The sequence below is a fragment of the Tachysurus vachellii genome, chromosome 5 (assembly GCF_030014155.1).
Source record: "Tachysurus vachellii isolate PV-2020 chromosome 5, HZAU_Pvac_v1, whole genome shotgun sequence".
Taxonomy (NCBI): Eukaryota; Metazoa; Chordata; class Actinopteri; order Siluriformes; family Bagridae; genus Tachysurus; species Tachysurus vachellii.
The window spans coordinates 8,337,433-8,351,038 of NC_083464.1; the positions used below are offsets into that span (position 1 = coordinate 8,337,433).

Consider the following 13,606-nt stretch of genomic DNA (forward strand, 5'->3'; position numbering starts at 1 on the left):
TCCTTTTTAGGGGAGATTTTCCTTACCTCAGTCACCTCAGGCTTGTTCATTAGGGATAAATACAAACACATTTAAATATAAGTCTAATATTAATCTTGAACTTTTGTATAATATTAAACTTTGTATAATGAACTTTTTGTTCTATATTTTTTTATGTTCTGTAAAACTGCTCTGAGACAATGTCCATTGTTAAAAGAGCTCTACAAATATCATTGAATTGAATAATTGTAAATAATATAAATAGCTGTGCTATTAGATACATACCCTCACTGTCCTCTATATTAGGAACAGCTGTACACATTCATGCAGTTATCTAATCAGCCAGTCATGTGGCAGTAGCACAGTGTTTAAAATCATGCAGATACGAGTGAAGAGCTTCAGTTAAAGTTCACATCAAAATGCAAAAAGGTCTCGGTGACTGTTGTTGCTTAAACATTGGTGTCAGATGGGCTGGTTTGAGTATTTCATGGGGAAACGGCTGATCACCTTGGAATTTCACATTCGACAGTCTCTAGAGTTTAGACAGAGTGATGTAAAAAAAAAAAAAAAAAACAATTAAAAAGCATTTTTTACTTTATTTTAATATATATATATATATATATATATATATATATATATATATATATATATATATATATATATATATATATATATATACACGTGTATATATATAATATATATATATATATACATACATACATGTGTGTGTGTGTGTGTGTGTATATATATATATATATATATATATATATATATATATATAAAATACACACACACACACACATATATACACACATATATACATTTACAGCATTTGGCAGACGCCAGAGCGACGTACATAAGTGCGACGTACATATCCAGAGCGACGTACAGTTGAGGCCAAAATTATTAGCCCCCCAGGAATTTTGGAACATTTTCCTAAAGATCTTTCCAATGTTTGCAGCATTGATAAAACTTGATATAATCAAACATTCGCCAGTGCTATTTAGTAGCTTTTGGTACATTTTGGAATATAAAATACATTTTTAGGCTTGCTTTATAATCAAATATAGTGAAAATGGGGTGGTCAAAAATATTAGCCCCTTGTGAATATTTGCTTTCAAAACACACCCAATTAATCAATCAGCTTTCAAAACACACCTAATTAATCAATCAGCTTTCAAACCACACCTGTGCAGTCAATTGGCTTCCTAACAACACCTGGGCATTCAATCAGCATTAAAGGACTCCAAGGAACAGGGCACTTGAACACATTATTGGGAGAGACTACTTTTACTCACCATGCCAAAGACAAAGGAAATCAGTCTTGAGCTCAGAAAGAAGATAGTGGAGGCTCATGATAAGGGGGAAGGCTATACTGCCATTTCCAAGCTTTTCACAGTGTCTAGAACCGCCGTACGTTGCATCATTGCCAAGTACAAGGAGACAAATTCTGTAAGAAACAAACCTGGGCGTGGTCGTAAGCGCAAGATTTCAAGAACCCTGGAGAGGAAAATAGTCAGAGATATCAGCAAGATGCCCCAGACATCTGCCAAGATGATTGTTGCTGACCTGGCCTCTTCTGGAGTTGATGTTTCAAGGAACACAGTTGTGAGGGCTCTTCATCGTGGTGGGCTTCAGGGCCATCGAACCCTTCAGGGCCCCTTTACTCAAACAGCGGCACATCACAGCTAGACTGAGGTTTGCCCGTGAACATTTGAAAGGTAAAGATGAGTTTTGGGAGTCTGTGCTTTGGTCTGATGAGACTAAACTGGAACTGTTTGGGCACATGGATGTTGCTTATGTTTGGCGAAGAAAGGGTGAGGCCTTCAACCCTAAGAACACAGTTCCCACAGTTAAACATGGTGGTGGGAGCATCATGCTGTGGGGCTGTTTTGCAGCTTCAGGCACAGGGAGCCTTGTTCGGGTGCATGGCATCATGAAAAAAGAAAATTATGTTGACATTTTGAGGGATAATATGCAGAAATCTGCTCGTAGTCTAGCCTTAGGTCGTCGCTGGGTCTTCCAACAAGACAATGACCCAAAGCATACATCGAAATTGGTCCAACAGTTCCTGAAGGATACCAAAACAAAGGTCCTGGAGTGGCCCGCACAGAGCCCAGACCTCAATCCTATTGAGAATCTGTGGCGAGTGCTCAAAGTGAATGTCCATGCTCGGAAACCACGTAATTTGGACCAGCTGGAGCAATTTGCAATGGAAGAATGGGCTAAAATCCCTCAGGAAACCTGTGCCAACCTAGTAAAGAACTACTCTAAGAGGTTGTTGTCAGTTGTGGCTCAGAAAGGGTTCACTATTGACTATTAATGACCGGGGGCTAATAATTTTGGACGTTTCATTTTTGCCCTTTCTTGTTTCAACTCACTATTTCAATTAAATATCCTAATCAAACTTAGTGGAGATTTTGTCTTTGTTATTTTGGAAACAAACACACTATAAAACACTTGTTGTTAATGGTCATTTCCATGGAGAAATCAAGAGTTTTGTCTAATTTCATAAGGGGGCTAATAATTTTGGCCTCAACTGTACATAAGTGCTTAAATCTCTATCATTGGATACATTAATGCTGGATCACTAGGTTACATACTTAAGATATCATGAGTTTAAAAGATTGTGCAAAGTTACATTGAAAAAGTGTCAGGTTTTTTTTTTTTTTTTTTTTTTTTAATAAATGCAAAAGATAGGGAAAGAAGTGCTAGTTGAAGTGTCTCTGAATAAGTAGGTCTTCAACCGCCATTTGAAAATAGCCAGTGACTCAGCTGTCCGGACTTATAGGGGTAAGTTCATTCCACCACCTTGGTGCCAGAACAGAGAAGAGTCTTGTATATTACACCGTTGCAACACTATTGGCTGATTAGATAACTACATCCATGTTCCAGTGTGAAAGTGTTCCTAATAAATTGGACAGTGAGTGGTTCTAAAAGCACATCAACTTTACATTTGTATAAATTCTAATCGATTTTTTTTCATTAAACAATTTTTTTTTTTTTTTGGGTGAAGCAGCCTTTCTCCCCCCTTCTTCTTATTTTTTTTTTTTTGGTCTTTTTCTTTCCCCCTCTTCTTTTCTTTTCTGCCCTGTCCATGTTCTCGCTCGGTCGTGCTGCTGCAGAGCTTCTCTTACTGGACAGCAGGAGGCTAAAAGTCTTGCAGGTGTTGTGATTGTTGTCATTCAGGATTAGACCTGCATGGCTGGTATACTCCTCGCCATGCCGTATTCTTACACCGAACGTGTAAATGAGTCACACAGGCCTCTGTCTCAGTCCGTCTCTTTATGTTAACAGACTGTCTCCTAGTCTGTGCCGTATCCACAGGAAGCTTCGATTGTATTTAACTATTCCCACGCAGCTTTGTTGAAAAGGGCCACCAATGAAACGAGAGCAGTCTCTTTATCTCATCCTGAGACTTCCTGTGGATCATTACGGGGGTTTCAGGGATTCATAGAGAAGCATTAAATATCATTAGCAGGTGCTTTCCCAGTGCTTTTCTCTCCTCACACAAGGGAATCTCATTCCAGAGCCAACAGATTCACACAGTGGAATGGAGGGCAGTTTGACTGTGGTGTGTGTGTGTGTGTGTGTGGTGTGTATACTCTCCCTGTTTCACACTACACTGGGGTCTGCTCAGACCCTGTTGATTCCCACTTACTCCATCTTTACAAGATATTGAAGTTGCCAGTTTCTAGAGCCAGTCCATTTCCACCTCTCCCAAGTGTCCTCGTAACGTCTCTCTGTTTATATACGGTATATTACATATTGTCTGTGTCTCGTTCCTTAGTGGAGAAAGATACAAAGACATTTTCACACTCGGTCCGAACACTCGAGTTCATAGCCATGATTGATTTGGGGGTTTAAGTAAAGAAGGCTTTTATCTCAGGTTTATTTTCACCACGTAGACAAGTTCCTCTCAAACTGCTGTACTTGAGCCAGGCATGTTACTGGAATGTTCTTGTATATCTTTATTTTATGAGTGCATCATTTTCGGTATTTAATCAGAATTTCTTTACATGTGCTCCAGTCTTTTTGTGAAAGCTTTATGTTTGCCGGGAAATAGTTCATTCCGTGTTTTCACAAGTCTTACTGTACCTACTTCACATATCTATTTACAAGGGTAGAGTGTAATACATGTTGTGCGTCTCTGCTGCATTTCCCAGGGGGATATGAATGCCTAAGACATCCAGCATGCTTGTTTTTCAAAGACTGCAAAAGTCGAAACCTTTTGACATTTAATGTCCCCACTTAAAGCTTTCAGCACTGTAATGTCCAGAATGGCCTTTGGAAAGTCTCTTCTTGTCCCCCATTAGTGTAAAGTGATGGGTCTTTTTCTTTTCTCGTCCTCGAGGTGTTCACTGAAGACTGACACTTAGAGAAAGTGTCTGGTTTGCCTGAGGATCACTAATGCAATACCGTGACCTCTGAACAGGCTCTTTAGTATGACTGCTAAGAGGAATCTATGATGGGAAATCCATGCTGCCTTCAGCTGGAAGAGTGCTTTAGTTCGTCTGGTGTATAACAGTACAAAAATGTACCACGGCCTAGCAGATATTCAGTGCGGGTCCAGGTTCTGACTGATATTTGGTTTTTGATCAGAGCAGCTAAAGTTTCATCGTTCCTTTCTGATTTCCTTCATTTGTTCCTTACTTTGTTTGTTTGTTTCTTCCTTGCTTGCTGCCTGACCTCCTGTTTTCCTGACAATATCCCTGACATCATTCCTGACTTACTTCCTCCTTTGCTACCTTTCAAGCTTCCTGGTTATTTGTCCCATTTTCCTTCTCTGCCTTCAGCTTCCCTGACTCCCTTCCATGCGTTGACTTCATTTCCATCCCTAGATTCATCCATCCATCCATCCAACCAACTCTTCCTTCCTTCCTTCCTTTCTTCCCCTCTACCAACCCTTCCTCCCTTCCAACCAAACAACCAACCAAACCTTCCTCCCTTCCTTCCAACCAACCAAACCTCCCTTCCTTCCTTCCTTCCTTCCTTCCTTCCTTCCTCACTTCCTCCCTTCCAACCAAACAACCAACCAAACCTTCCTTCCTTCCTTCCTTCCTTCCTTCCGTCCTTCCAACCAAACCTTCCCTCTTTCCTTCCTTTGCTACTTGTGCATATAAGCTAAGATCTCAAAGTTGGACATTTTCAATACAGGGTATTTTTTGCTGCAAATAACCGTCTCATGTCTCATGTCTTTTCAGGACGGAGCAAGAAGTCCATCAGTGTCGGAGGTGTCACTGAACCGCTCTCTTGACGATCATGAGCGACGCATCTCACACTCTATGTACCCCGGATCTGTCGAGGGCCTTGACGACCCAATCAACACTCGCTCCATCATGGGCAGAATGATCGGTGAGGAAATACACACGTCTGATGTTCATTCAGACACTCACACACACACACACACACACACACACACACACACACACACTCACTCCCCTATATGCAACATACTGCACACACAACCATGAACTGTATAGAATATCATCTGTCTGTGCTGCATCTTTTCCCTCACCTTTTTTTTCTAATTCATGCACATGCTTCTGTTTATTCTGCCCTACTTGCTGCAATCACTTCTCCTTGACAGGCACTGATACACTCTTTCAAAAAAAAAAACGTCTACATGAACGTAAATATCTCCCGTGTCAATGTGAAGTGCGAGTTCCTATAACCGTGCTTGCATTTGAAGCGTCGAAGCGTGCAAGCTCTCCGCTCCAGCAGAAGACGACACGGGACAAATGAGCAGCGCGGAAAAAGTTGGAGGAAGTTTGACACGGGGGAGGATGGGAGCAGTCAGTATCGACAGGCTTGACAAATTGTCACATTTTCAGCGGCAGATTGACATTAATTTATTTATTTAGCTTCATGCTGTGTGACATCACGTTTATAAGAAATAGCAGGCTGCACCGTGATTTAAGGCCAGCGTGTGGAATGTAGTGGTGCGTCAGAGATAAGGAGAAAACCTGATCGACAGCATATACTTTTAGTTACAATAAGTTTTCCTAACATTTCAGAAAAGTGTCTCGCCTGTCATTCATAAATAATCATGTATCCAGAGTCTGAACCATCTGACCAACACGGTTTCTCATTTGCCCATCGTTGCTGATTAAAAAAAAATATTTTTTTTTGGTAAAAAGAAATAAAAAAAAAAACTATCTGACTAACTAGTCAACTTTTGTCTCAAGGAGTACTTTCTCAAGTTTGGATTAAATGTGCGGTGGCCTTCTAGAGTCATTTAGAGACCGAAATACCTCCAAGACTAAAATGGAAAAGAAAAAAAAAAAAAAAAAAAAGATTATCCCTATTAGACTGAGAAGAAAGCTATTGTGCCTGCCGACTGCAATCTGCAGCTTGAAAGAGAGCAGGTAGATGCGTTAACAATCCTCTAATGGTTGATGGATGGTGGATGCCTGTTCAAGTTCAGCTTTGTTTCACAATATTCTAAAGTGCATAAGGAACAAAGAAGGAGAAAACGGAGCGCTATTGTTAGCAGCGAGTTCGTGCCGCTCTGAGCTGTAAATCCTTTATGGGCTATAACGGCCTAGCGCTCGAATCACATTTTCTACGTCGCAGGAAACGATTTCCAATAAACACGTGTATGAACTGCTGGGATGTACAGCCGGGGTCTGTATCACAAACCTGAAAAATAAATATCATATTGTTCCTGAAGGATTGAGAATACAGATTTCGGTGACATTTGATGGTGTTCTAATGGATACAAGTAATACCGAGGCATCACGGGTTATAAAAAGAAGCGTCTGATGGCAGCAGTGATAACTTGTGGAAGGTGTCAGAAAGAAAGAGAAAGAGAGAGAGAGTTACTGATGTCAGAGCATGAGATACGGCCCATTATTGATCTAGATTTTCTATCTTGGTGCTGTTTAGAGAAAATGGAGAAAGGGTATAAAGCATGCAGTCAGTCAGGTGAGCGGGGTAGAGTGATGGAGGAGTGGGGCAGTTAATCTAACTCCAGCGTGCCATCTCATTGATTGGCTACGGTCAGATTGATGGGTTGAAGGTGTTGGATGACTGTCAGGAGGATGAGCTGGTGTCTGGGCAAGTGTGTATGTATGAAGCCGGTTCTCTCTCGCCCCGTACATACACACACACACACACACACACACACACACAGAGACAAACAAACACATTTCAAATGGACCTTCACTGTATCTGCTACACAAATTGATACCTGAAGCTTCAACACATTAGCAAAACCAACCAGAACTGACACAAGGCTGATGCAAACACCTTCTTCCTTTTGTGTCTCCCTTCTTCTGACCTTGCACGTGGAAGGTAAATTGTTAAGCACGTCTGAAGGGGAAGCAGAGAGAGATCCCGATGCTCTCCTGCGTCCTCACGCTCCACAGTGCCGTCGGGGGCGTTAGTGCGATAGCAGGCTGTGCTCACGTCTCATCGCTTAATTGAAAAGAGCAACTTGATGCAGGATGTCACACTGGGTCTCAAATTGAGGACCCCGTCAATCGCTCCTAGGCATGCTGCACAGTTAAAAGGTAAAAGGGGAATGCAGGTGGAAGGTGCTGAAGGGTGCGAAGCTTTCAGTCTCTGGTTCCTTACCCTGTTTTATTCAGATAATGAGGGGAAATAAGATACTGTTTCATTATTGTGCATGTGTATACATACGTGAGTGTGTGTGTGTGTGCGCCTAATATAATCATGCACCTTCTGTCAGTAAGGTAAGACCTGTAAAAATAACCCCATCTGTATTGAGATGTTTCTAACAAGTTCTTCAATATGCTGCACAGTTTTTCACTCTCGGCAAAACCCAAAGTACCGGACAGGTTTAAAATGCAGAACAGTACAATGTAGATGACATTTAAAAGGAAACGTCAGAAAAGCGACACTTATCGGTCTTTCAGGTTAAGGTATCAATGTCTCAACGACGGTATTTGACCTACTAATGATCTGGTGCAAGGTGTTATATTGTATGTCAATTTTGAGGTGAAAACCATGTTACGTCACATGACATATAACCAACAATTTTATCCTGCATAATGTACAACATTTATACGAATAGATTTATATATATATATATATATATATATATATATATATATATATATATATATATATATATATATATATATATATATATATATATATATATATAGATTTGAAGACCGGGAAGAAATTAGTATTTACAATGAACTGAGAAATGGCCCTGACCCATTAGTTTCTCAGGAGCTCTTGTTTGCTTTATTCCAACATGACTACAAACTGTTGTAGAAAGGACAGTTTTTACATTTACATTATTTCGTGTCCAGTTTTCACCCAAATGAGGATGAGGTTCTCTTCTGAGTCTGGTTCCTCTCAAGGTTTCTTCTTTTTCCTCACCACCGTCACCCCAGGCTTGATCATTAGGGATAAATATTAAAGATAAATAGTAACTTAATTTTAAACTTTACAATTTTTATTCTGTTTCCATACAGTCGTACAAAGAGACACTTGTTCTTAAGTTTCTTAATAAGTATATATATATATATTTTATACTGTAATAACCACAAGATTTTTTTTAATAATAACAGGACAGTTTTAAACCAGAACACATCACCTGTCAAACGGCTAAGAGACGTTTAAAATGCATTGTTCCTGAAATTAAAAACAAAAACTGAACATTTCTAGTTACGTAAGTCTTCTGTGAGCTTAAAGAATCATTGTTCAGAATTGTGAGCTTCAACTAATATAAAAGGGTGGATAATCTACAAGATCAAGAAGAATCTAAGTAATCAGGCTATCTCCATTCAAATGTCAACCCAACCGTGGAATAATAAAGTCGCGAGCGCAGGAAATCACTTTTAAATTGCCCATTTAGGTCTATATATAACTTCTCTGATTGAATTTTGAAGGAAATTGTATCATTAAGCCATCTGAGGTAAGAGGCACAGGATGATTTAACCAGCCACAGATCACAGGTTTAAGAGAGGTTTCCAGAGACTCATCGTATTTTACAGTACTTCATGTCATCACTAAGGCTGAGGTCGGATCCTTATTACATTCTTTGATAAGAGAGGTTATGCCGGATGGCTGGTGAACTCTTGATTCCGTCTGGTGAGAAACTGGTGTCTAATTTAGGTAGAACAGCAGCTCTGACGGCAACGCTGGCTAGAATTCAGATCCCGGCTTGATTTTTTTATTTTTTTTTATTCACACTCTCGAATACATTACCGTTTCTATAGTAACCGCTCATTCACATGGATTTAGATTTCAGATACTCCAAATAATCGAAGGCAAAAACATTGTTACTTTACCAAGAAAAATAGACAGTTTTTGTTTAGTTATTTTATGGAAGGGGATTTGGATGTCAGTGCTTTATAACGGTCAGTCAGTTTATTGTGTTTATAGTAGGGAGAACATAACCCATTACAGCAACTGACTTGTTTTGCAGACATTCTGCTACACATCTCTCAGGGTAAGAGGTACAGTAGGTATACATCAAGACTCTTTTCTGTTCAGGCACCGAGCTGGTAAAATGAACGTCCGCTAGATGTTCCAGCAAAACCGAACTGCTGATCATCCCAGGTGATTCATCCCCAGGTCAGGATCTTGTGATATCCCTACACAACGATCTGATCTCCCCTTCGGTCATGGCTCGCATCCTTGGGGTAACCATGGACAATCAACTGTCCTTTTCCTCACATGTTGCTAATGTGTCACGCTCATGTCGGGTTCTTCCCTACAACGTTAGAAGGATTCGGCCATTTTTGTCCACACTGGTTGCTCAGTTGTTCGTTCAGTCTCTTGTCATCTCGAGACTGGACTACTGCAACTCATTGCTGGCAGGTCTAACTATGAATGATCCAAAATGCAGCTGCATTTCTGCGCTCCCTCCTCTGGCTTCCTACCACTGGCTTCCGATAGCTGCACGCATAAGATTTAAAACACTGAAGCTTGCCTACAAAGCCAAAAATTTACCAGCTCTCTCGGACCTCAAAGCGCTTATCACTTCTCACACTGCACCTCGCTCCCCTCAGAGCTACCAGCACTGTTTGTCTGATCCTTCAGACGAATCAGGATCAGGATCCCATCTCTCAGGATAAGAGGTAGGTATACAACAAGACTCGTCTCTGTTCTGGCACCGAGGTGGTGGAATGAACTTCCCATAGAGGTCCGGACAGCTCAGTCACTGGCTGTCTTTAAATGACTGGTGAAGACCTCCCTCTGTCTGAAACACTTAAACTAGAACTTCTCTGTTTGTTTATGTGTCTATTAAAAAAAACGGAGTTTAAGGTTGATGGTATCCCAAGTCTGTAACATAACGAACCAATGTTGGCATCTGCAGTTTAAATGTATGTAAATGACAGAAAAGTAGCAAGTGGTATTGTCTTTATTTATTAAATTAATTAAATGCTTGCAAAGCAACATTATTACTATTGTGCCGGACAAAACTTAGGCACGTAACTTGTCCCGCAGCCTTTGTCCTAGACCCATGAATGACGTGTCAAATTGACCGGCTCATTGAGGAGAGGTGTGCTATGACTTTTATAAGCGATCCGAGTACCGGTACTTCCGGTACTGGGTCTCAAAATAGCCTTTTTTTCCCATAGACTCTCATTATAAACTTTGGAGGTTTATAACTCGGCAAGCTTCTGAACTATCTACACCAAACTCGGCCAGCTCCTTTAGGGTGATACTCTGAACAAACTTTTAAATTGGTGTAACAACTGAACTTTCGGTTGTGCGGCAGCCCCGCCCCCAAAATATGTAAAATCAAAAAAACTTTTTGCAACATGGACATGTGACATATCAAAACACTCACAACAATGAGAGGAACTTCCTCACGTGTGTTTTGATGACGTCACGTGAAAATAAAAAATTAGCACAACATGGATTTGTGACATATAAAAACACTCAGCACAATGAGAAAAACGTCCTCAAGAGTATTCAGATGACTTGACACGCTCGTCTCGACTAGCCTCCGGGATTTGCCAGGTGCAAGCACCATTCACATTTTCTTCAGGAAATGTACGTTCTAGTCTATTGTTGTTGTTTTTTTTGCATGCATTCAAGTCTCTTTAATAATAATAATGTTGATTTGTTGATAAGAATCTGATATCTACCAAATACCCCATCTGTATTATTTCATTCCTAGAATTTTAAACCGCTATATATCTGTTGCTCGTGCTGATTGTTACTTCTACGTGAAATGTAAATCCTCGTCATTGATGTTAAACCCGTGCAGGCTATGAGACCGTTTAAAAGTCAAATTTAATGTAGTTTGAATGTCACACCCATAACACTGGAATAGCTGAACACTGAAATGAGGTCATTCTACTTTAGTGTTTTATGTCTGCGCCTTTCTTCTTTGTGTAGAAATCATGCTGATTTCCCTCGAGCAATAATAATAATTTTGTATTATATTGCGTTGTTTTACCATAAGTCCTTGGCTGGTTCTATTTTCCCGACCGCATGAAGTCACTACATGCGATTATTTCTGAAGCGGACTAGATATGCGAACTTGTGAATACTGATTGCTAGTCTGTGGGAACTTATGATTAATGCCACATGCTACACTTTTTTCTTCTTCTTCCATTCTTCTACACCGTCCTCCCGGACCATTTAGCTTGGCTTTGTAAATGGAGAGAGTTTTGTCTTAAAGGGAAGCAGAGATGACATGCCTCAACCAAGCCTGTTAACTCAGTCTGTAGGTTAGTTAATGAGTTCTGGAGCATCGCCGTGGTGATCACTCGAAATGATTCATCCTTCAAATGATTCATACGTATAATAATTTGTGCTCTCGGCAGAATGTCTTCAACATGATTGTAAACTAAACCAACAGGCTTTATATCCATGACAGGATAAGTAAGCTAATGATCGCAGTCCTATTCACTCACCAAGGCTTTTTTGGTAAAGCTGTTCTGAAAACTGGAGCACTAATGGTGTGACCCCTCAACATAGGATTCAGAGATTCAAGCCCACCACAAATCGGCTTCTAACGGCAACTGGGACTGAGGTTGTTAGGCTCTAACAGTTATCCCTTTTACTGTAGTTTTAGAGACACTTCAGTTGCTTGAGGGTCAATTAATAGCTCCTACTGAATTTCATTGCTGAGTGAAATGTTTTGATTGATATTTATATTTTTACAAACCTAACACCTTCCAGGGTTTTGTTAATTCTGTCTGTTGATGAGATCTTTTTTTTAATAATTCTGAAGTATTGTTATCATTATCAATGAACGATTAAACATATGAATGAACAAATTGCAACCAACCAACCAACCGACCAATCAACCAACCACTGATAATTTGGCTAAATGCTCTGCCAAGCCTTTCTCCTTTGACTTCTTCTGTAGTGTGTTATAACATACCTACTGAAAAATAAAGTAAAACTTATTAGACCCTGACATTCCAATAAGGGCATGAAAGCTGAAAGCTGCTAATTTATCTGAGAGTCGGCGAGGGCAAACACGATGGCGTCAGCAGCAGTTGGATGGATTTTGGACGGTTTCCGTAACGCCACGGAGCCCGAGTCTGTGTGAAAACACCAGGAGTGTGTTTGTTGTTACTGGTGGACTGCATGAGGGGTCGTTTGATTACAGTGTGACAGGAAGCAGCAGTAGAGCACTGGGCCATCTGCACATGGTGAGGAGAAACGGATCTAAAATATCATCGCTTCCAAACACAAACAACTCCTTCATCACACCCAGCAGTTGGGCAGAAATTGCTTCTGCTTTTCTGGACTATTTTACCCAAATAACTTCTCAGACTACATGTGCGAGGGCAGAGCAGCGGATAACATGACCGGCTCAGCTATGCTCCTGTCCACCACGGCCTCTCTAATGGGCAGAAAGTAAGATATTTGTCCTCCCACTCCTCCACTTCATCCAGTCCACTTGCCCTCTCAGCTGTATGAGCCCGGCCAACTAATGGTTCTAGACAAGGTGCAGAGGAAGTGTCAGAAAGATTTCTCAGTCTCTATCGTTCTGAAATTTTTCCTGAAAAGAAAACGAGAGAGCTCATCATTCAACACCAAGCAAAATTCCAGCTGCATGACTGGCAACTCAACATCTGCATTTATTAATCACTGAAAACGTGCTTATTTTAGTAAAAGTAATCTGTTGTTTTTTCCTCCGATTAATCAAATTTAAACTTTGGTTCTCTTTCACTGGACCGTGTTGTGTTGTGCATCACACTACAGTACACTAGCATCAGAGAGCGTGGCATCTTAACTTATAAAACCTTAATACATTAGTACTCAACTGCCGCCGGAGGCAGGATCGGTAACTGTTCCACACTGCCTGGTGAAAAAAAAACAACTAATAGTGCCATGCTTAGTCTTGTCATGCTTCATGCTTCTCCTTTAGCAATTCAGCATGATCCGTGTGGTGAGTTCAATTATTCAGTACACTCGTATTAGATCCATGAAGAGGCGTGTGCATTCTCACCAGCAAGCTAATTAGCACCATGTTATAGAACCGTGGCCTCCTGTCTTTTCTTTTTCTACATAATTATTCCTCTCAGCGACACCGGAGTGGCCCTAGACGTACCTGTTCTCACGTTATTTAGCGGAAGAGAGTGGAATGCCGCTGAGCCGTCCTCGATTAGAGAGCCGGGCACTCGAGTCAGAAGGTATGCTGCGCTGAAGTAAGAGGAAATGACTGTGATCTGAA

General features: G+C 40.6%; 1 protein-coding gene across 3 annotated transcripts in view; it reads left to right on the forward strand.

Moving 5' to 3' along the window:
• Positions 1–13,606, forward strand: part of pard3aa (par-3 family cell polarity regulator alpha, a) — a 403,329-nt gene that overhangs the window by 230,313 nt on the left and 159,410 nt on the right. For all 3 annotated transcript variants that reach the window (XM_060869627.1, XM_060869625.1, XM_060869626.1), the window contains exon 14: positions 5,184–5,334. In XM_060869627.1, the coding sequence (XP_060725610.1) occupies positions 5,184–5,334 (151 nt within the window). The remainder of the gene's footprint in view (positions 1–5,183; positions 5,335–13,606) is intronic.